Raw genomic sequence first — 23,596 nt, 5'->3', positions numbered from 1 at the left:
AGTTACCTGTATGGTTAAATATATAATAACTTTGAATGATATTTTATTGTGTTTGTGATATTATGAATCAGGTCATGAGTTTGAGTATCTAGTATACACCAGATTTACTGAATAGTTTACTAGTCCTTGTTTGGTCCAAGTTTCTGGTTCGGATGTGTGCACATGTGTGTGCACGTGTGCGTGTGTGTGTATGCATGTGTGTGGGTGTGCGCGTGCGTGCATGTGCATGCGTATGTACGTGTGTGTGCCTGGGTTTGTGTGTGTGCATGTTTGTATTTGGTTTTGTTTGTGTCTGTGTTTGTTTGCATGCGTTCATGTGCAGGTGTTTGTGTGTGTGTGCGCGTGTGTGTGTGTGTGCATGTGTGTGTGTGTTTGGTTGTGTGTTTGCGTGCGTTCATGTGCAGGTGTTTGTGTGTGTTTGTGTGTGTGTGTATGCGTTTGTGTCTGTGTGCACGTGCGTTCGTGTGCGTGTTTGTGTGTATGTGTTTGTGTGTATGTGTGTTTGTGTGCGTGTGTGTGTTTGTTTGTGTGTGTGTGTGAGTTTGTTTGTGTGTGTGTGAGTTTGTTTGTGTGTGTGTGTGAGTTTGTTTGTGTGCGTGTGTGTGAATTTGTGTGTGAGTTTGCGTGTGTGAGTTTGTTTGCGTGTGTGAGTTTGTTTGTGTGTGTGAGTTTGTCTGCGTGTGTGAGTTTGTTTGCGTGTGTGTGTAAGTTTGTTTGCGTGTGTGTGCGCGCGCTTCTGTGTGTGTGTTTGTGTGTGTGTGTGTTTGTTTGCGTGTGTGTGCACGCATGTGTGTGTGAGTTTGTGTGCGTGTGTGTGTGTTTGTGTGTGTGTGCACGCATGTGTGTGTGAGTTTGTGTGTGTGTGTTTGTGTGTGCGTGTGTGTGTGTTTGTTTGCGTGTGTGTGCACGCATGTGTGTGTGTGTTTGTTTGCATGTGTGTGCACGCATGTGTGTGTGAGTTTGTGTGCGTGTGTGTGTGAGTTTCCGTGTGAGTTTGTTTGCGTGTGTGTGTGCGCGCGTGTCTGTGTGTGTGTTTGTGTGTGCGTGTGTGTGTGAGTTTGTTTGCGTGTGTGTGTGTGCGCGCGTGTGTGTGTGTGAGTTTGTTTGCGTGTGTGTGCGTGTGTGTTTGTATTTGTCGGGATGTTTGTGCAATCTGCACGATTATGCTGTGTGAGTGACAGCGCTGTGCTGATGATGATTGGCAGGCCCCCTTACAGGAATCAGTCTGGCCGTTTGGGATATTAGTATGATTATGCAAATCCTGACAGGCAGAAAGATGTGAGCCCGCGTTCCTGACTATCCCATATCCGTGTTCCGTTCTGCCGAGCTGCAGTCAGGTGTCAATCTCAAGGAGGAAATTAATAAATGAGCTAAAGAGGTATTGTGGGAGGAGACAGCCCTGTTGCCGGCGGAGTTCCTCAGCAGAGCCGTGTCCTTCCTTTTTCCTCTGTTCAAAGTACAAAATAACCCTTTTGTAATTCCAGAGGGGTTTTTTTCAGTGCGAGAGAGGAGAGATAAACAAGTGAAGACAATGGGAATGAAAGAGAGCAACATGAATGAACAGACTAGAGCAAAGGCTCTTTGTAGAGGTGATAATCTAAACAGGAAAGTACACGATCAGTTCAACTTACTAGTGTCACGTGTTTCATTTAGTTTGAGATCGTGCAGTTAGCTTTTTATTAATTCACTCTGACGAATCTGCTTCGCAGAATAAAACTTAAGAAAACCACAACATTATACCATCAACATTATGTTGGAGCAGCAAGATTGAGTTTTTTCTGTACGCTGAAAGTACTTGTATTTGAGATCAAAAGTTGAATGAGATGATAGATCAGAATTTCAGCGTTCATTTCCTGATATTTACGTTTAGATTTGTTAAACAGTTCAGATCATCGCACGTTTGGTGGCAGACCACCCAATTTTGGGTGAGCAAAAGTATTGGAACAGATGACAAATAGCGTGACTAGAATGTGAAAAGCGCTTAATATTTGGCTGCATGTCCCTTGCAGTAGGCTAATTTCACACTTTGGGGTTTGTTGCGTTCCGGGAATGACCGCCGCCGTGTAGTCTGACTTTCAGTAATCACGATGGCTGAGTCGAGAAATAAGTCCTTCTATAGTGCGCCTCAGTGCAGTAATTCAAAACAAAAACAACTGTATTTAAGCTTTCACGATTTTCCAGCCAATGAAAATCAATGGAAGAAGTGGGTCTGTGCGATAAAGAGCGAAGAAGGGCCGATGTTTGTGATTCTCAGAGGCAGCACGTTTGTGTGTAGTCAGCATTTCACCGCTGCCGACTACATTCAATGAAGGCTTCATCTGAAGGTTGGCGCTGTTCCAAGTCATTTTCAATGGAAATGTTTTTATGTACCACCTCAAAAGCAGTCTGCGTTTGAGAGATCTCCTGCTCGACTAGGAATAGATGCGTCTGCCCCGAAGACCATGGACCAGTTTGGAAGCTGGTGTCAATGACTATGCGGCACATCCCCCGGCCGGTAAGCATTTGTGTTTGTGTGTGCGTCTTTACTCTTTACCGTAAAGTGTAGATAAGCTGTGATGTGATGTGAAATACTCAAAACTAATGTGACAATAGCAGCTAGTTGTCGACTTACTTTAATAACCGTGAATAAACTCTTCAACACAGAATGTATAACCCTTCCTCAGCCTTGATTCTGTAGTGGAAGAGTATTGTACAACAATTCACTACATCACAACGATTACATCCTCGAATCTGATTAGCAGCAGGGTAGAGAGGCAGTGACGTGAAAACTTTTCCATTGATTCTCAGCATAGAAATCGCATAAACTGGAGTGGAAGTAGGTTTACACTGCAATGACGTATTTACGATTCTTGTGAAATTGGCCTATAACTGCATCAAGCTGGCGTTATCACCAAACTGTTGCATTCTTTTTTTTGTTGTTATGCTTTTTCAGGCCTGTACTACAGCTACTTTCAGTTGTTGTTTGTTTTGGCTAAATCCTTGGCTTCAGTGACTTCATCTTTCCCTTATGAAGTCCTCTGTTGAGTTGGCAGTGCTTTTTCATTGTCTTGCTGCATAATGAAGTTCCACCCAATTAAATTGGATGCATTTCTCTGTAAATTGGCAGACAAAATGATCTTCTAAACTTCTGCTGCCACCTTCATGAGTCAATAAAGATTAGTCAGCCTGTCCTAGAAGCAGCCATGACACTACTCCCACCATGCTTGACTGATGAGCTTGTATGGATTGGATCATGAGCAGATCCTTTCTTTCTCCACATTTTGCACTTTCCATCACTTTGGTGGAGGTTAATCTTGGTTCTAGAACGTGGCTTATTTCTGTATTTCCTTGTGAAATTCAGTCTAGTTTTCTACTTCTTACTGCTCATGAGTGGTTTGCATCTTGTCGTATGGTCGCTATATTTCTGCACTTGGTGGTTTGTGATACAATCACCCCTACCCTGTGGAGGTTGCTGATGTCGTCACTGACTACTGTTTTGAGTTTTTTTCTACACAGCTCTCTCAATGTTTCTGTCATCAACTGCTGCTGTTTTCCTTGGCCAACCTGTTTAATCTCTGTTTGTTAGTACACCATTGGTTTCTTAATATTTCAGGACATTCCAAATTATTGTACTGACTATGTCCAGTGCTTGTGCAATGGCTGTGATTTCTATTTTTTTCCCCAGCTTCAAAATGGCTTGCTTTTCTCCCATAGACAGCTGCCTGGTCTAAATGTAGGTTTATCCTTTTTAACAACAAATGCAGTCTACACAAGTCAACCCAAGAGTGGACATTCAGAGCTATTCATTCTTTAATCAAACAATTTAACAGGGAACACCTGGGCAACAAGAAACACCTGTCATATGTTGCAATATTTTTTGATCACTTGAAAAATGGGTGGGTTCAAACAAAAGGTGCCATGTTCTAATTTAACACAGCTAGATGTAAGTGTCAGGAAATGAAAGCTGAAATGTGGATCTATCATTTCATATTCACTTTTTAATCTCAAACCCAAATGTATTAAGTGTATTGCAGAAACAAAAGAATTGGCCTTGCTGTTCCAATACTTATGGAGAGGATGTGTATCGGTGAGATTCTGCATATAGCTTTCATTATAGGAGGTTAGTCTTAGAATTTGTACAGGAGCAACTTGTGACCAGAGATTTTGGTTGGGTAAGAGAACATCAAAATTATGTCAAGAAGCTATCGCACATAATTTAACTTACACTATATGACTAAAAGTTTGTGGACACCATGTGTGGTTCTGCCACAAAGTTAGAATCACACAATTGTCTAGGATACATTTGTATGCCGCAGCTTTAAGATTTCCCTGCGACTTCCCTAAAACGCGGTCCAGCAAGACAATGCCCCTGTGCACAAAGACATGGTGTGCAAAGGTTGGGGCGAAGAACCTGAGTATCCTGCGCAAAGCCCTGACCTCAACCCCACTGAACGCCCTCGAGATGAACTGGAACGCTGAGTGTGCTGATCTCGCTAATGCTCTTGTGGCTGAACAAGCAAATCCCCACAGCCATGCTCCAAAATGTAGTAGACAGCCTTCCCAGAAGAGTGCAGGTTATTATAACAGCAAAACTCTTGGCCATATAGTGCATGCTATAGGCTAAGATCTAGTGAATTTTTAGAGTAACCATGTAATAGGTTGAGGAAGTTGAGAGTTAGCAACATGCAATCTAGCAGCTTGTTTTGAGAGATTTTAGACCTACTTTTATAAGACCTCAAACTAGGCAAAAAATCAGGCATTGGAAAAGGAAGATGTTTTTTTTTTTTTTTCCCCCTCAGCATTTGTGTGGGTAAGCATGGTCACTATGGTGACCATGATGTACAGACATTATCCACTCCATAATCCCCCTGTCCCTCTCCAAATATTTGCAGAAAGTCTAGATGGGTTTAGAAAGTTAATAAAAGCAATTCCTCTTCATATTGGTGAAATATATTCGTGTTTTATTGAAGTCAACGTGTCAACATCTGTTGTAGGCAGCAAAAAAAACAACTATTTTGGTGAAAACGTGATTTATCATCATATTTTCCAGAGTTCAGCCCGTTTTCCCAGGCCACCACACATACACCTTTTGTTGCTACAGGTCGGGAAACACTGCAGAAATTGCCCTTCCCATGTTTTACAGTGTGTGTGTGTGTGTGTGCGCGTGCAGAATCAAATCCACAACCAAATACTTTTTTTTTTTTTTTTTTTTAAATCTTTGAATTATTGAGATCATGCTTACTTAGCAAGACTTTTGCCTGCGGAAGTAGAAAAATAAGTGGCCTTATCAATAAAAGATGGATGAGAAGGGAAATGGTGCTAAGTAAAGAGAGGCTTTTTACCTTTAAGGACAGAAAACAAACCTGATGTATAATGCTTGTAGTATCTCTTATAATCTAGACGATTCTTGGTACTGGAATTCATTTAGATCAGTAATGGCCCCTCAGTCTTATTTTAGATCTCTATCTGTTTTAGAGTCAGTGACGCGTGACACTTATTTTAGCTGTGCTAGCTTGATCCTGTCATTCATAATGCCCACTTCTCTAGCACAACATGCACACTCTGAAACACACAAGCGTTAATGATGTTTGCCACTTTAGCAGACCCCCATACCTTCTTGGTCCACTGCTAGGTGACGTGCTTGTTCTTGTACAACTACTGTTCTAATGATATGTTCTAGTTCTTTCCAACTGCAAAACTCAGCTTTGTCTGTGTGGGCGGGAGTTGGTTGGAGTGGTTTGCATATGTCAAACTTTTCAGACTTCTTTTGCATCACTTTAGCCATGTTCCCCTAAATAAAAAACTAAGTAAAAAAACACACTGAAATTTTTATGATCCCTCTTTTTTAAAAAAAAAAACATTTTAAAAAAAACGAAAAAGAAAAAAAAAACCTTTTATTCATATTTATAACATTAAATTGAACATTTTGCAGATTCTGCAAGGCACATGTAAAGTTATGACCAAGCTTGGGGAGTAACGGAATACATGTACGTGTACGTGCTTTACGTAATCAGGATACAAAAACTGGTAATCCCGTTCCAGTTACCTCAAACAACTAAGTAATCAGATTACAGGTACATTTTGTAAAAAAATGGGAATACTATCAATTACAATTTTTTTCATTTAAAACCAAAGAAATGAATCTTTTGGCATAACACAATATAGACAGCTGATTATAGTTCTGGCTCACATGAGCAACCTCCTGGTGCATGCACAATTAAATTTACCGCAAAGTAAATTTGGTAGAGTTCTAACACCAATTGGTCTTTGAAATGCTTTTGTTTGGGTGGCCATACGTCCTCTTTTTCCCCAAACATGTCTTCTTTTTCGGACCTTAAAAAGCTCCTAAATTTGAGAATATGTCCGGGATTCAGCTTTAGTTTCATTATGACGTGCTTGTGCATCATGTGTGCACATACTTGCATTGCTTTAACCCCTCTCTGTAATTCCCGTCTTCTCCCACACCAATTGGTCGATTATTAAAGACTTGCAGCCACTATTGGCCAAATTCCTGCCTCTCAACCTTTAGCCAACTCTCAGCAAATGCGCAAAGGTGAAGTGCTGTTGTGTACTGCGTCAAACAGTTGCTTGACAATAGCAGGAAATGACAGATGTCCTGAGTCGAAAAAATGCCCATGGCCATATAAGGTCATTTTTAATTTTATGTTATCACATTGCTTCGTATTACATAGACATTCAAATGTGTAAATGATGGCAGAAGACACACTCATGGCATCTAATATTTTATTTTATTCCATGGACATTCAGAAGAATCTAGGAAAAAATGTCAAGAGGGAAACCAATTTTATTTATGTATATTTATGTAATGCTAATAGTGTTTCTGCATTCATAATAACACTGTTTTGAACGCTATTAAGCTCTAAATAAAAGTGTTTTAGATCATATTGCTTTTCTCTTGACTTTATTTACAAATGTGACCTTGAAGTAATCCAAAAATAATCAGATTACATTACTTTCATATTGTGATACTTGGATTATGTTACTGATTACATTGTTTTATGAAGTAATTTGTAACTGTAACAGAATACATTTTTAAAGTAACCCTCCAACCCTGGCCTCAACTGTATCTGGAGAAAATGTTCCAGGATTTTTCCAACATGATTAAATAGAAGTTCTTTAGATATCACACTCACAACATGTAGTCTGGACATGGTGTTTGTGTGCTGTTGACCAGAAATATAAGAATGTCTCAACATGAAACCATGTTTCAACATGACCTCAACATGCCACCACCTTACTCGAATCAAACCTCAAAGTAGCCCACACAACACTCTGTACTGTACAAAGATAGACTCATGAACTCATTTATGAAAAGCCTCAATAAAGCTAGTCCAAATGAAGCCTTTAAAATAAGATACAAAGGTAGGTCGTTACCTTTTTATAAGTTATGTTATTAGGAGTTTTTTTTTGTTTGTTTGTTTGATTTTATAATTTTTTTTTTTATAATTGTGCTCAGAGATCATAGTTTCTGATATCTGACATTGACAATTAGCTAACTCACGTGACTGTACCATTGTCAAAATTAAACCGATAAACACGAGCCAAACATTTTTTTTATGCTTTATTAAAGCTTTCAGCTTACAATATAGTGCATCAAAGGTGAGAACATAGCAATTATTATTCAAATTTACAGTAATAGAAGGAATAACAGTAATTAACTGGAACAATTAACACTATTAAATACCATAGTACAAAACATAGCTCTTTCCTGAGACAGCGGTCCATGAGTGTAGATAAGTGGTAGATGTAGCTTATAAAGTTGACAATGAGCATAAATTTGTGGGTGATGTGCAACATTCCACATCAGTAAATCTGATTAATACTTATACATCTTATAATACTTATGACCATTTAATGGTCTTGACAGCATACAAATAATTATTTCTTGAGAAAATAGCCGTCTCCGTTGTGTCCCCCGTCACTGCATACAGTGCATACAGTGCAATATTACTAATGATGATAACTACATTGTGGTCAGTTTAACAACAGAGTGTCCAGCAACCCGTGCTTTCCAGTGCTACTTCCTGTTTCTTCTTTTGTAATTACAATGTCTTCTTCTTACTCACTGCTACTTGCCAGTCTTATAGCTAATATTAGGCTAAATCTGTGTCACATTGCTGTTTACAATAACACTTAACTGAGGAGACAGTGATATAAGTAGCAGATCATGACATTTGCTCTCTAATTAGGAATACTGGAATAGTCCTTTAATATGTACCGACTTTCCATTTGTAGTCATTAGATCCATGAGAGAAGTGTTGCATAATGTTTTTCGGTAAGTTTAGAGGACCAACGTTGCAGAGTCCTGTTTTAAAGTGAAATAGAGGGTATGCATTGACGTCACTTTCACGCCAGAACACGCCCTGTCAGCCAGACCGAGTGGCAAAACGTTAGTATAACTCACAAGTATCAGGTTAAATTAAAGGCACCTGGACTAGATAGTGACCCTTACAACTTGCCCAAGTACCTGAGGTCCATGGACATTGGCATGTGGCCAGAAATCGATTTTTCCAACATTTATATGTACCTGAAGCCTGAATGAATACAAAAGCCTTGACGCTTGGTCCTACTTCAAGGTGGGATTTTTGGAGAAATTAAAGTGACAAGAACACCAATAAACAATCTGGTTGTATGTGGACAGGTCTGTACACATGTTTTTGTTTCATTCTGTAATTTCATCTGGTACCCCGTAAGCTAGCTAGTCCTAGTTTGTTTGTAGTGAACACTTCTTGAGCTCATCAGTGGAAATAGGCAGCATGTATAAAAAAAATAATAATAATAATTTTTTTTAGGTAGCAAATTATTCATCATTGTTCAACATGAACACCACGTGCCAAAATAGCTTGCACTGCTCGACTTAGTAAAAAGGACTGAATGGTTTTTTTTGGCTCTCTGTAAAAAGATGGCGCTGAATTCTTCTTGAATCTGTAAGCACAGTCCATTGCACAACAGCTTTTTCCCATTTTAGGGTTTTGCGTTTTTTCTGTGTTTTCGCGGAATTCACGCTGTACACCAACGCTGCTGCTCAGTCTTTTTGCCACTCAGTGGGCGTGACCCCGGTGAGTTCCACCTACCGTGACATTACGTGCATACCCTCTATTGTACGTTGTCATCGGCATCCATGTTTGGCAGAAGTTGATGATGCTTGATTGGGGCGAATAATTAATATGTAGATTAGTGCCTATCGGGCAGTTAATGTTAATCATGCAATAAGCATACTTTATTTCACACCCTGCCTTTTTTCAAATCCTCAGCATGGGCAAAATCGCTAAATTCCTCTGAGGATCATTAACGATTCCTTTCAGACATAAAAATGCTTTCAGCAAGGCTGTTCATGAAGATGAGCCACACTCTTGTTTTTTCATCCTTTTTTTCTTCTTTTTTTTTTTTTTTTTAAATAAAGGACACTCTGTAAAAGTGTCCTTCATTTTGTGCCAAGGTAAAATACATTAAATGGGTCTGGAATGATAGTTTGTGCTGTCTGGTAATATACTAAACATGAAAACAACATCTAAGGGACAGATTTTTATAAAGAGCGCATTTGAATGCTAGCAAATAGGAATTTGAGTGAAGTAAAGAATGTGACACTTGAAAAATCTCTTGGTCAGACACGAGCCGCATGATAGGCTTCTTTCTGCTTTGGTCAGTGCAGCTGCCTTAATAAGGATTTCTCCTGTCAGGCTGACATCGCTGAAAAAGTCTAGCACTTTAAATCATCTCTGAAACACACCTGATGCTTCAAAAGGGATAAAGAGTGTCGGTGTTTGTGTTTGAGGCAGTAGAGGTGAACGGGGCTTTCAGCTGATAGGCAGATGATCAGTAGTGATGAGCAGAATGTAGCGGAAATGATCTGTGCTGTATTGTTACAGAGGCCTGTGTTATTGCCATATTCCTCACTCTTACTGCCAGATAGCTGAACTTGTGAGAGTGGTTTAGGTTTGTACCTTCAGGCAGTGACTTGGTGTGAGATATCATCTAGATTACTAAGACAGCTAGTGCATCATATTAAAAGTCTAACCAATCTCACTTGTCAAGTACACAACAGGAGGGGCCAAACTCTCTCTCTATCTCTCTATCTCTCTCTGTTTCTCTCTCGCTCTCTCCCTCTCTCTCTCTCGCTCGCTCGCTCCCACACTCACACACATACACATGCTCTGTTTCTTTCTCTCCAGTTCCCTCTTTTATTTCTCTGCATGTCCATGTTCTCTTTCTCTCATTCATCACTGCCCATGTGGAATGCAGAATGCTGTACTTGATGCGACAGTCAGTGCTGGTGTTATTTGCTTCATTGGGTCAATCAATAAATAAAAGTAATGTGTTGATGAGTGAGGGGCTCAATGAATTCTGACTTTTGTGGGTGCGATTCGTATTCATAATTAGATCTGTAATGATAGAGTAAGATATTTTTATTAAAATGTAAAACATGCAATGAGCCACTCAGTAGTCAGAATAAAGCGGTAGACTATTTCATCATTCTTGGGCTATATCGAGTAACAGCTTGTTCCTTGCTTCAGCTGTCTAAATTGGAATACAGTGTAAATCCCACTGTTTTCAAAAATCTGTCTTTCCATTGGGGGACTGGTGCCACATTGTTTATCTGTGCAGGTGGAGTCAACTCAGAGCATGATTCGCATCCTGGGCCTGTCTGCCACGCTGCCTAATTACTTGGACGTAGCATCATTCCTGCATGTGAACCCATACATCGGCCTGTTCTTCTTCGACAGCCGCTTTCGCCCTGTTCCCCTTGGACAAACCTTTGTAGGAATTAAGACTACAAATAAGGTAAGCTATGGATAGCATTTTTTTACACACCATCCTAAAGAAACACAGTGTCATAACAGCAGACCTGCCTTCACATAATCTGCATAGAGGCTCTGCATTTTAACATGGGAGTACACGCTGGTATGAGGCATCACTCAAATATATGGGAAAAAAAAAAAGTATTTCCCCCCCCCAATAAAAATGCCAAATGAGCCACTCATCATAGGAATCTGCAATGACTGACAATTGTATAGGTGTTTGGAACACTGTGGAAGCTCTGACATGTTCCCCTTACCTAACATTATTATTGTTTTGGGCTGTGCTCTAGTCTTGACCCAATTTTACAGCTCGAATGATGCATAGAAGTGGCGAAGAATGCTTTGAGTTCATTAATGTGAAATAAAATCTAGTATGTTCTACTTAACTGACATTAGACAAAAATGTTATATAATAATGCGTTTATCAGGGTGCACTGAAATAATGGTAAAAAATGGCACTTCCTGTCCGAAAGAGGAAAAAATGGCTGAAATGAGCCAAAAAAAAAGACACTTTGCGAATAATTTTAACGATAATAAAAATGAGACAGGGATTTAAAAAGCTGTTTGTTTGCTTTGCTGTACTGCAGCGGTTAGCACTGAGGCGCGCAAACTATTTGAGCGGCAGATCAACTTTGAAAATATCAGCCACGTGGAAAAATTTGACTCTTTCTACGAGGGATACGAGGGATTTGTTAAAAGAACTATGTAGAAAATACTGCACACTGTATATACACACACACACACTCATACTCGTACTCATTACTCCTCTTCAGGGTTGTCAGGTGTGAAACCGGTTGTACAGTGCAGTGCAAACATACAACATCTGTGTATTCTGTGTGCCATGTTCAGATTCAGCAGCTGCATGACATGGAAGAGGTTTGCTACGACAAAGTGCTGGAGCAGATTAAAGCTGGATATCAGGTATTGTGTGTGTGTGTGTGTGTGTGTGTGTACGTGTTCCCCCAAGTGTCATCATTAACCACAGCTTGAAAGTCACATGTCCCAAAGACTGTTTATTCATGCGCAGGTTTCCCTGAAGCGAATAGAAAGAAAAGAATCCACACAAAGTCCATCTCTTGGCAGCTTAATGTAGTTTTATTGAAAAGAATGAAAAGCCCTGGAGTCTGGATATGTCCGTCGTAAGAGTCCAAATTCTGATAATGACTTATTAAAACGGATCCAGAGCGGCTCAGTCTGTTCTGTAGCATCTCACAGATTTCTCCACTCCGGGGCAGTTTGTGACTCATGCCTCTTACTGAACTCAATTTCATAGATGCACAAATCACTAAACTAAAAGACGCTTACCCCATCACATCCATGCTCAGAGAAATATAATTGCTGCACACTCACTATATTCCTCCTGCTTGATCCAAGATTGTTTTCTCTGTTTTCTCATATTTCTCTCCAGTGTCAGTCAATGCCAATTCGCATCCACCCAAACTATAATCATGAAGCTGATTGCTGTCATATGAACGGTGGACTTCAGTGAAGGCGAGTTTTTAGTTTATAATTTGAAAGCAGGTGACCCGTGAGAACGTAACAATCCAGCGTGCACTTGCATTATGTGAGTGAGTGATGGGATGATTTAAAACATAGTCTGTATCTCTCTAGAACAGAAGTAAACAGTAAGGTTATCTATTTTGGTCATTCTGACAGCTTGAGTACTCCGCAGATAAAATAAATAATGACTCCATTTCCAAGGTACATGTTACATTCTATATTGTCTAGCATGCACAATATAGATTTGACTAAAAATAAAGAATTTGACCAAATGTGTATATAATGGCAGCCTGGGAAATTCCTTCCACTCATGTATGTTTCCTACTATGTAGTTCTGAAGGCTACTGGTGTTCCTGAACTGAAATGCTTCTCTTGTGACTCACAGCCAGTCTCTAATTACAAACTGAACTGATTAGGTTTAGGATTGGGCAGCGGTATCTCATGAGGCCATGAGTTCATATCCCAGCACCACCGAGCTGCCAATGTTGGGCTCTTGAGCAAAGCCCTTAACCCTCAATTGCTCAGTTGAATAAATTAGATGCTTTTAAAATGCAGTGTCCTTTTACTTCTATAAGTCGCCCTTGATAAAGTCATCTGCCAAATGCCATAAATGTAACTTAAGGCTCAATCACGCTTAGCTAGAAAGGTTTTAGACATCTTTAGGCAGGCCACTGACTTCTATTTTTACCCAATATTATCTTTGCAGGAAGAGCCTAGGAAACATTTAAATGTAAATAGAAAGATTTACACATTTGTTTTGCTGAAATATGGTTATAGTTTCTTAAAATTGACTTGTCAAACAATGTAATATGCAGAACAACCCAAATTTGTCCCAAACCTGTTTTTTCATTTTTTTGGCTGTGAAGAGCACAGAGCACATTATTCCAAAAGGCCTGGACTTTGCCTCAGTAACAAAGGGAACACCAGACATTGCATATGAGAGGGGTTTAAATAAGACAGGTTCCAACTGCACTCTCTAAGCAGGTTCTAATCACTGGCACCCAATCTTCATCACCTGATTCTAAATGTATGGATTTGAAGGTGTGATAAATGTAGGGGTGTACTATGTAGGTTCTGCAACAATTGTGATGTTTTGTACACCAGTGCAGCATCATTCAGTACAGAACTGCAATGCATTAAAGAATCTATTCTTTTTTCCCTATTAAATAGTTATAATCAAACATTGCTGTCTCTTAACAGTACTTGTGTTAATCACTAGAAACCCTCATTGTGCACTGCAACACGGTGTGTGTGTGTGTGTGTGTGTGTGTGTGTGTGTGTGTGTGTGTGTGTGTGTGTGTGTGTGTGTGTTTGCTTGCTTGCTTGTGTGTACATGCGTGTCTGCTTGCCCCTCATGTCTTTTTATCTCCCACACTCACAAACTCAAAAGGGACAGGAAAAGCTGTGAATTTAGCCCTCTCTTATTCTGCCCATCTGCTCACAGTAATGAGCTTCCTGTGTCACCCTCCACACACACACACACACACACAGACGCTTGGCACATTAACTGCTTGCATGACAGTCAATACTCAATCATTTTTCAATTTTAAAAATGCTCAATAGTCTGTAGTGATGAATACTTGTGATAATACAGCCAGCACAATCAGATTGTGAGAGTCTCACCTGAAGAATGTTTTAAAACCCACTTCATTTCTATGCAGGGACTTACGAAAAAAGGAAAGTCCAGTCCATTAGGGTTTAGGATTAAAGTACTTTTGAATTACAGTCTTCTGGCCACAGAGAAGGCATCAGCACATCATCACGTAAATCCTTAATAACTCTGAAACTGCATATTGCATCCTTGACTTTTGGCTTGTAGCTATTAAAAGGGAATGATTGCCGATATGAAGTAATGAACATTTGCTTTCAGCGCTATGGCTGCACAGTGGAGTGATCACTGTTGCAGTTAATTCATTTAATTAGCATTAATGCTACATGAATACCATTGTCTACCAAAAAAAAATAAAATAAAAAAATCAGTGGAGGGAAAAGATGAAGGTGGTATAGTGAGCCAAAAAGCTGCAGAGGCTAAGCTGAGACAGGGCAAGAGATCATTTGAATTTCTCAGCATCTGAAAAACTCTGCACCACAATTACAGCCTGCTTATTTGCACCATCTGTTTCAAAAAGTTCATTCTTTTCACACCTCGGCCAACGTTATGCCCACCAACACTCAATAAATAATTCCCAGCTGAAATGCTGGCATTGTAGAATTAGTCTAAATGTTTAATGTGATGGGGTTTTTACTTTTTATTATTTAATTATTATTGGTTATTTAATTATTTTACATCAGTGGTGTCAAACATAAATTCTCCCCAGGCCACATAGCCTTTATAGGGCTATAAACTAGCTATTATTTTTTTAAAACTTATTATTTATTCTGTGTGTTAACACTAATAACCTCACAGCTAACAGAAACTCTTCAGGTGGATGGACTATATAGTGATATTTAATAAAGGTTTATTAATATATAGTAGGTGTTACTTCGCTGTGGGGATGTTGACTTATCGGGAAGACGGAAAAAGCAGCAAGGCAAACGGTATAGCGGTGCAGTAAGATGGGGGGAAAAAAAAGCTGTCTCTGTGTAATGTTTAATATTCCGGACAAGATGAAACACGTTCTACAGTCAGTTTCACGTTGTGAAGAGTAGGACTACACTGAGAAAGCAGGCTTTTGTTTTAATACTACTTTGATATAAATTCATTTGAAGTATATTTTTAGGGGGCTTTCACACTGGCAGTTTAGTCCGAAACAGAGCAGGGTATGCATGAGAACTTGGTAATGCGAAAGCTGTCATGCGGACCAAGAAGAGCATGGCGGTACCGAACCTGAGACTTCCTGAAATAAAAATAAATAAATACATCCGGTGAGTCACTTTGTGTTCTCCTTGTGTGTTTGTGATGACGTAAGATGAACGCAAATGCACCAGGGATCGATAGAATCAAGTGAGTCTGAAACCAGACCAGTGGTCGCCGGGATCAATCACACTCGGATTGGGATCGCAGCAAACGTCCCCAGTGTGAAAACCACCTCAGTACTGCACCCATTAGTTTTTGTTTCAAGTATAGAAAAGTCGACTAGTCCACTACATTTTTGAATCTGGCCTGTTAGTCTACTACCAAAAATGAACAGTTGTTCAACTTCCTATATAGGCAATATCTGTTTTGCGCATAATGGTAAGAAAGAGAATTAAGAACTCGCACAAAGTTGATCATGTATGCTAAGACTAGGGCTGGGTATTGTGACCAATTTTTCAATTTGATTCTTCTTTATATGTTTCGATTCGATTTCAATTCATTGTTGATTAGTTGTCAGCATTAGCTGTTAGTTATCAATATTTCATTTAAAATGTTAGTTTTGCAGACATGGAATCCATACTTTAATATAAATGCTGGTAACTGAAACCCTCCTATTTAGCTATAGTACTGAAATACACATTTACTTTAATAATAGGACGCACACAATTATGTTTAATTACTTTTTTTTTTTTTTTTTTTTTTTTTTTTTTTTTTTACATGTACAAAAATTATACTTTTTTATATACTTTTTACAAAAATTGTAACAAATCGTAAATATGTGCATCACTGCACACAAGGTAAGCACACACTGCACTTTACTGTAAAATAAATAAATAAACAAAAACATTGTAAATGTGCAACAGTGAAATTCATTAGCAACTTGAAACATGCTTAAGAAATAAAACCGTTTTCCAAATTCAAACCATGAAAGACTGCGACACGTTCAGGACGAGAGCCGAACTACACATGATATTCACATCCTCTCAAGTAAAGCACGCGCATTAAGAATCGATTTGTTAAATTGAAGATCGATTCAAATCGGGGAATCGATATTTTTGACCCAGCCCTAGCTAAGACCATATATAATCCTTTGTCTCCCATCTCGCTTGCCTTTGTGCTCAATCAACTTTGGTTTTTTCAATGTATCTTTAGGTTGGGCTATACGTTTCTCTAAATCAGACTAAAGGCTAAAAACCCAACGTGTTTCTAGATCATACTTAGACACGAGAGCAGATGCTTTCAACACTGTACAGTCATGTGTGTGGGAATGAGTGCAAACCCTATGCTATGAATCTGCTGTGAATTCAATATAATGTGCAAATGTTAAGCAGTAGTGTACTACGCGCCGTTTCAACATTATTCTCTGCAAATTTTTGCGGGCTGAATGAAATGAGGCAGGGGGCCACATTTGGCTCATGAAGCTGGAGTTGTGCCATAAATCTACAAAATGTAATCTTTAGGAATTCCTCTCTGGTGCCAAAAACACGATTGTGAGCTTCTGATCTCATGACTGAGAGGGAGTACTAGATAAATGTAAAAAACTCTCCCTTCATTTTAGCAAGACACTTGTGTTTTATCTCGCATGCTGTTGTTAGCTAGGATTGTGTTATGCTTTTGCTGTGATCTTAGAGCTCTGTGATTGTGACCCTGACTGCTGATACTGATGTCTAACCATGTTTGTTGAATGAGATCAGAACACACAGATGTTCAACGTGCCGATGATGCTTGTGGTTCTGTGTTAAGCCATACTGGAAATTTAGGGGTGGATCTTTGGCCATAATTCTTTTGAGTGTAGAGCACTACGGGGATGACATATTTTTGTGGGCCAACCCGGAAGTTAGCATGACCTTGGTTCCCTCGAGGAAAAGAATCCATTGGGTTTTGGATTGTTGCAGAAAATAAGCTCTGTGACCAGCAAAAGTTTATGATTGTTATACATTTTGTTCATCAAGATTGTGGGTTTTTTTTTTTGTGTGTGTGTACAGCGCTTTGAGAAGCTGCTTTTAAAGGCTCTTTATAAAATAAAGTTGTTTATTATTATTATTATTATTATTATTATTGTTGTTGTTGTTAAGATAATCTTCATAAATGAACACAAGTTTAATTAAATACAATCACCAGAAGTACAACAAACTATACCACGGTCGCATGACTTCAACATCACCGCCACTATGTTTCCAAGTCTTTCAATCTTAATTTTTCTTTCTTTTTTTTTTAACTACAATTGGAAAATACTATAAATTGATACATCTACAAGTTGGAAAGTTTGAGTTAGAATAGTTTGCAAGAGTGCGAGTATAAACACAACCAGGATGTAGTAGATGAGTTTTCCTGTTCATGATGTTTAATGTCCCCGACAACCTCTGTGGTTTCATTTAACAACTTGTTAGCAACCATATTTATCAAAGACACGTACATCTATTTTAAGAAAATCACAAGTGAGGTTTTACTGATATATTTTATGTCGTAGAATAAAACGTGAAAATATCTTGAGCTTGTGTTAAACATAGGCATTTAACCTAAAACCCATTCAAAACGCCTATTGATTTTGGGACGATTGAAGCAGAAGTGCAAAAAAGCTCATTTCCTGGTGTTAGGACTCATTCCTGCAGCACCATGTAAGATGTATCTGAGCTGGTGTATGACGTGTGCTTCAAAAATTCCAGCTAATTCAAGCCCAACAGCTCTGTTTCTCTACATAGTGCAGAATTTCCTGGCAACTCAGGAACATGTTTTAGAAGGGATTTTTTATTTATTTTTTCCCCATTTCACTTAAAAAAAAAAAAAAATCCAACAAACTGTACCTTTCAAAAATAAGCTCCAGTGGTTAACTGATTTCTTGTCACTATATACAATTAGGTACGTTTCATTAAGCTTGACATAAGATCACTTTGTACAGCAAGCCACATTATACTTGTAAAGTAAAGAAAGCATTTCAGCTTGTTGCTGTGTTTATAGGCCTGGGTCAAGTGAGCTTTTAAAAAGAATACGCATTTTCACAGCACATGCAGAGCTGAACTGCTTTTTCATGCACATTCTGACTAGGACAGTCGTGACCATGTGTGAAGTGGGAAAATCTATTAGGATTTCACTGAATTCACTATCCAGCCATGCATATCCATTTATTTATATTTTTTTTCTACCAAAGACGATACTGATTGAGTTCTGTTTTAAGCAGCTGGGGCTGTTGTGTATCTGCAGTATAGTTGTGATTTCTAGGCACGCTGCCATAACGCCATAGAGAGGAGCTACTCTCTCAGCTTGATATTAAATTGTCAGAACTGCCTGTGACATATATTAATTTCATCTGGGCACATGATGGATGGAATTTTCTTTGTGAAATACCCCCTTTAGCTCCTCTGTTGAGACCTGGGCCGGCAGACAGAACATTAATAAGCTTAAGGAAGATTTCAGTAACAGCTTGAGCTTTTACTCCCTCAAGGCTTCGACATGATAAAAACAACCCACTAAATAACATTTGTTGCAGAGGTCCCTGGACCTTTTTATAGCTATTTTTTTAAAAACAAACAACAACAAAAAAGAATTATTAGAAGGGGTAAGCAGTACATATTTTGTTTTGTTTTTTTGTTTTTAAATCCGTTATACTGCTCAATCTTGAAAGAGCTTAGCTATTAGCTGGAAAGCAGTTTTTTGTCATTTTATTTTGTAACCCAGTTTTTCGGATGTTTTGCAAATCTGTGGTAATGCAACTAACCGCTCTTTACAACCATGGTGAGCAGAAAAGTGTCTCTGAATGCACATGTTGAACCTTGAGGTGGATGGGCTACATCAGCAGAAGAGCACATGGGGTTCCAGACCTGTCAGCCAAGAACGGAAGCTACAGTGAGCACGGACTCCCCAAAACTGGACAGTGGACGATTGGAAAAATGTACCTGCTCAGACGAAACTTGATTTCAGCTGCAACGTGTAGATGGTAGGAGAATTTGGCTTCAACAGCATGAATCCATTGACCCAACCAGCCTTGTGTCAACAGTTCAGGCTGGTGGGGGTGCAATGATGTGGGGAATGCTTTCTTGGCACACACTCTGTGATGAACAACCATTGTTTGATTGGCATGGTTTTTCAGCATATTTTTGCGGTCCATGTACATTTCTCATGCCATGAACAACTGGTTGTTCTGAGAGCAAATGGATTAGTATGGTCTTCCTAATAGATTTAGATTCATTAGATTCATGTGTTCAAGTCCAACTTTATCTTGCATCACAGAGAAACTCTACATAGTGGAAGTCTTCTTGTATTCATTTATTTATTCATTAAGCAGATACTTTTATCCAAGGTAACTTACAAATGAGGAAATACAAGCAAAGCGATGCATCAAGCGGAGAACAATAGAAGTACTGCTACAATACAAGATCTTTTAATTTCTAGAGAAGCAAAGTTTGCAGAGTAGTGTTTTTTAGGATAATGTGGGGTTGGGATTTTAGGGGTTAGATAGGTGTTCACGGAAGAGGTGGGTCTTTAGCTGTTTTTTGAAGATAGTGACAGATTCTGCGGTCCTGATTGAGGTTGGAAGTTCGTTCCACCACTGAGGGACAGTTAGTGTGAAGGTTCTGGAAATGGACCTTGAGCCACGCTGAGTAGACACTACTAAGCTTCGGTCACTAACCGATCGCAGATTGCGTGAGGGAACGTAAGCCTTCAGGAGAGTGTTGAGGTAGTGGAGTGCTGTTCCAGACAAGGTCTCATATGTGAGCATCAAGGCCTTGAATTTGATACGGGCGGCTACAGGAAGCCAGTGGAGGGAGATAAAGACGGGTGAGACATGGGTTCTTTTGGGCCAGTTGAAGACGAGTTAGCAGTTAGGAGATAATACAGAATCTTATTTAAGCGTTTCTCTGCATGATCTAATGTTTAATTGCCTTAGAATCCAAGCATCTTCATTTTCATACTTAGATGAATACTGAATGAATTGCTCATTACTCTAGAGCCGAAATAAGTATCTGTACATTTTTGCTTCTTAGAGCCTGAGAGTGACTCAGTTTGGTATTTTGTTGTTTCAGGGCACTAAGTGTCCTCGAATAGACTGTGCTAGTCCCCTATTTTCCTGTGACTTCTAGACCTTTTCATCAGTAAAGACACAATTCATTATATCAGCATGCAGCACCCAGACTTTTTGGGGAATTGAGAAAGTCAAGCTGATCTGACCTCCTTATTCTGCTGCAGCTTCACACTGCTGACTGCAGAGTCTGTACCTGTGCAGAGTCTACAGCTGTTTTAATTCTGCCGAGTGAGAAGAAGAACCCGCTGAGGACTGGATTTGTACTCCATGTTGAACTTTCTAATATCAGACTGCATTTTCAATCTCTGTACTATACAACATGACATAAAGCCGGAGTGCTGTAGAGACAAGTAGAAGAGTGAAATGATTACAGCTAGTAGTATTCATCGGTCTTTGCTTCAGTCATAGTGCAACTTTAATGATTCAGTTTGGAAATTACAAATCTAGGTACTTTTTTCTAACAAATATTCTTCTTATACTCGATTTTATTTAGCATATTTGCTCAGGACAGCAAGATTTAGTGAGTTTACGGGCCGCTGAAGCTCAGGTGGTAGAGCGGATTGTCCATTAATCGTAGGGTTGGCGGTTCGCTTCCCGGCCCACATGACTCCACATACGGAAGTGTCCTTGGGCAAGACACTGAACCCCAAGTTGTTCCCGATGGCAAAAGCTAGCGCCTTGCATGGCAGCTCTGCTACTACTGGTGTGTGAGTGTGTGTGTGTGAATGGGTGAATGAGAACCAGTGTAAACCATTTTGTAGAACGTCATTGTAGTATCAAAGATTATCTTATTATAATATATTATATAATGAACCTTTATTAGCCCTGAACCTATTGTGTAGTGTGGGGCTTATTGTTAATAAGCACAAAACCGGGGAAAAAAACAACAAATTCAATGCTACATAGAATTAGCTTTGTTATAAAGATTTCTATAGTGAAATCACAGCTTTTTGACATTCACAGAAACACACTTGTGATTTAAAATCAAACTGGATTAATAAAATCAGGGTACTTCCAGAGTTTGTTTAACATTTACATGTTATATTAGGGTCTTATGAATAGCCTTATGTGTCCTGAAAGAGCAACGCAGTGACACATGGAAACCATGTCTTATAATTACAATATCACAAGGTCAATAATAACAGACTGGGATTCTAAAGGTTACATAGAAGGCGTTATATTAATTTATCTGAAAATGAGAAATGAGTGAGAAGTTCATTACGACTTCATTAGAGCTTGAAATTTTCATACAGTGAGGGGGCTGAATTGACAGGTTCACTGCGATGTCATGACTTAGCAAGTATCGAACCTTGAATATAGGCAAATTCAACTAATGTTTCCTCTTATTAGATTGTTTTAAAACAAATATGTTTTTTACTCATTTTAAGCTTGGAAGTCTATTGCTATATAATTTTCCTCAATTCAAGTATTTATTTCTAGAAAGAGGCAAAATGATCTGTCAAAGGAATGAGACCGTTTAAAACTTGAAATGAGGAATTTGTTGTTCTAATATGCATATAATGAGAAATTCCTTTATTGAAGATATCTTCACTTCACTCATTTGCAGAGTTCTAGCTGTGTATGCTTGTCTGCTGCAAACAACAGTCATTCTCTATTGCTCGTTTGGCAACACTTAATTTGAAGGTTCTAGATCACTTGATGCTACCTAGAAACTAAAAGCCTAACATGGGGAGTTAAGACGAATAACTCAATTCAACCCCCACATCACACATTTTAACTGTTTATAGTTAGATTTAACATCCGAGAGACAAGTTAGTTCCTGTTCTCACCTATTGTTAAAGCTGCGATAAAATCATTCTCTCACCACCCCCCCCCTCTCTCTCTCTCTTTCCAAAATTTTAAATAAACCCCTCCTAAAAATAAATTTCAGCACGTTAACAATTATAAGAATTACTTTGTTAAACAACAACCCATTTAAAAATCCTTTTATTATCAGACTTAGATTATTAGGAGTGTCTGCCCTACAAGTCCCTGTCTATGGGCTTTTACTCTAGAAACAGTAATGCATTAGAATGAGCACATTAATATTAACTCTCATTCATTACTGTGCTGTTGTATGAAAACACTGCACACCTACTGACCAGTCAGATTCAAGCATTCATGCGTTATGGTATAATAAAGACTAATACTTTGTTGAACAAAACAAGTTCCTTAAAATAACATTTGAAGTACAGATATTTATACAACCTTCATGATGTTTATTTTCCAGTCCTGAGTTCTAAGTAACTTGGTTTGAGTAGTTTTGCTCATTATGCAGTGATGGACCATGGAGAGTCTCGTATGGGTCAACTTTCCACTGAGCTGCTCCTCCAGACATCTGTTATCTCACACGCACTCGCACTGCCTCAGTTATACATCCACGCTTAGATAAGAGCTCCGTGTCAGATTGTGTATGTGGGCTGGTGACCACTACCCCTTCACTTAGCACTGAAACAGTTGTTAGATCGAGCCTTTAGTGCTTTTTGAGGTGCTAATGTCCAGAATTATATTAGTGATCTCATTACGTGGAACATCTTGAGTTTTGAAAGTAAATATAAATCAGCTTGTCCTAGAAATGACAGCATTAAAGAAAACAACAGATTTGTTTGATAAAGCTCTGGTTTACTGAAGCCTGAAGGCTTGAAAATACAGCCTTTTCATGGTTGTGAAGTTATTAAACATAATTGCAGGGAGAATTGTTCATGCTCATGGAGCATAATGTCTCAAAACATTGTTTTTTAAGATCTTATGATAAATAAATATTGTCACACTAGTAAAGCAGCTTGTAGAGCAGCTGTTTAGGATTCTCTCTTCAGGTGAGCATTTCTCTCCGTCTCCTTTCTTTCTGGCATCGTGAGGAAATTCAGATTGCTCTGGGTGGTGGTGGAAAACACACTGGCAGGTGTTCAAGGATGTGTCTTTCTTTTTTTTTTAATTAATTCATTTATTTATTTTAGGAAGCCGTCCTTAAATTGGCAATTATGGTTTAATTAGCCAGCAATTACCTGTAGGACCTCATTATTGTGATAAACACCAAAGGGCTAGGTCTGTTTCCAGGTAGTGGCAGAGGGAAATGCACGTAAAACAAACAGCCTCTCTAAGACTGCCCCCAACCCCAAATATTAGGATAAACTATAACATAGTGAGTCGTTATTGTTAATGTTGAGCCACGTTATTTAAGCTATTACTGGTAGTAAGAGTTGCGTAGTTACTGTATATAGCATAGTATGCTAGGGATGCTGCAGTGGATAGCATTGCTGCCTCAGGGTCCTCGGTTCAATCCTGAGCTATGGTCTTTGCAGCGTTTAACGATATCTTCATGGCCGTGAGGTTTCCTCCACATTCTCCGGTTTCCTCCCACTGTCCAAAATCATACATCTAGGCAGATTCACAATGTAAAGTTGTCTCTACATGCCAATGAGTGTGTGAATGTGTGTGTGCGTTGTATCCTGCGATGGATTGGAGTGAATTCTCTCACCA

At 39.0% G+C, this 23,596-nt stretch overlaps 1 protein-coding gene across 3 annotated transcripts in view; it reads left to right on the top strand.

The window, feature by feature from the left end:
- Positions 1 to 23,596, top strand: part of ascc3 (activating signal cointegrator 1 complex subunit 3) — a 174,928-nt gene that overhangs the window by 76,960 nt on the left and 74,372 nt on the right. For 2 of the 3 annotated variants that reach the window (XM_017475083.3, XM_053682473.1), the window contains exons 12-13: positions 10,606 to 10,782; positions 11,649 to 11,720. In XM_017475083.3, coding sequence (XP_017330572.1) covers positions 10,606 to 10,782; positions 11,649 to 11,720 — 249 coding nt within the window. Of the gene's footprint in view, positions 1 to 10,605; positions 10,783 to 11,648; positions 11,721 to 12,207; positions 12,771 to 23,596 lie in introns of those variants that run through there. The other variant, XM_053682474.1, reaches the window with a different exon arrangement.

The sequence above is a fragment of the Ictalurus punctatus genome, chromosome 1 (genome assembly GCF_001660625.3).
Source record: "Ictalurus punctatus breed USDA103 chromosome 1, Coco_2.0, whole genome shotgun sequence".
Lineage (NCBI taxonomy): Eukaryota > Metazoa > Chordata > Actinopteri > Siluriformes > Ictaluridae > Ictalurus > Ictalurus punctatus.
This window is presented reverse-complemented; position numbering and strand designations above follow the sequence as displayed.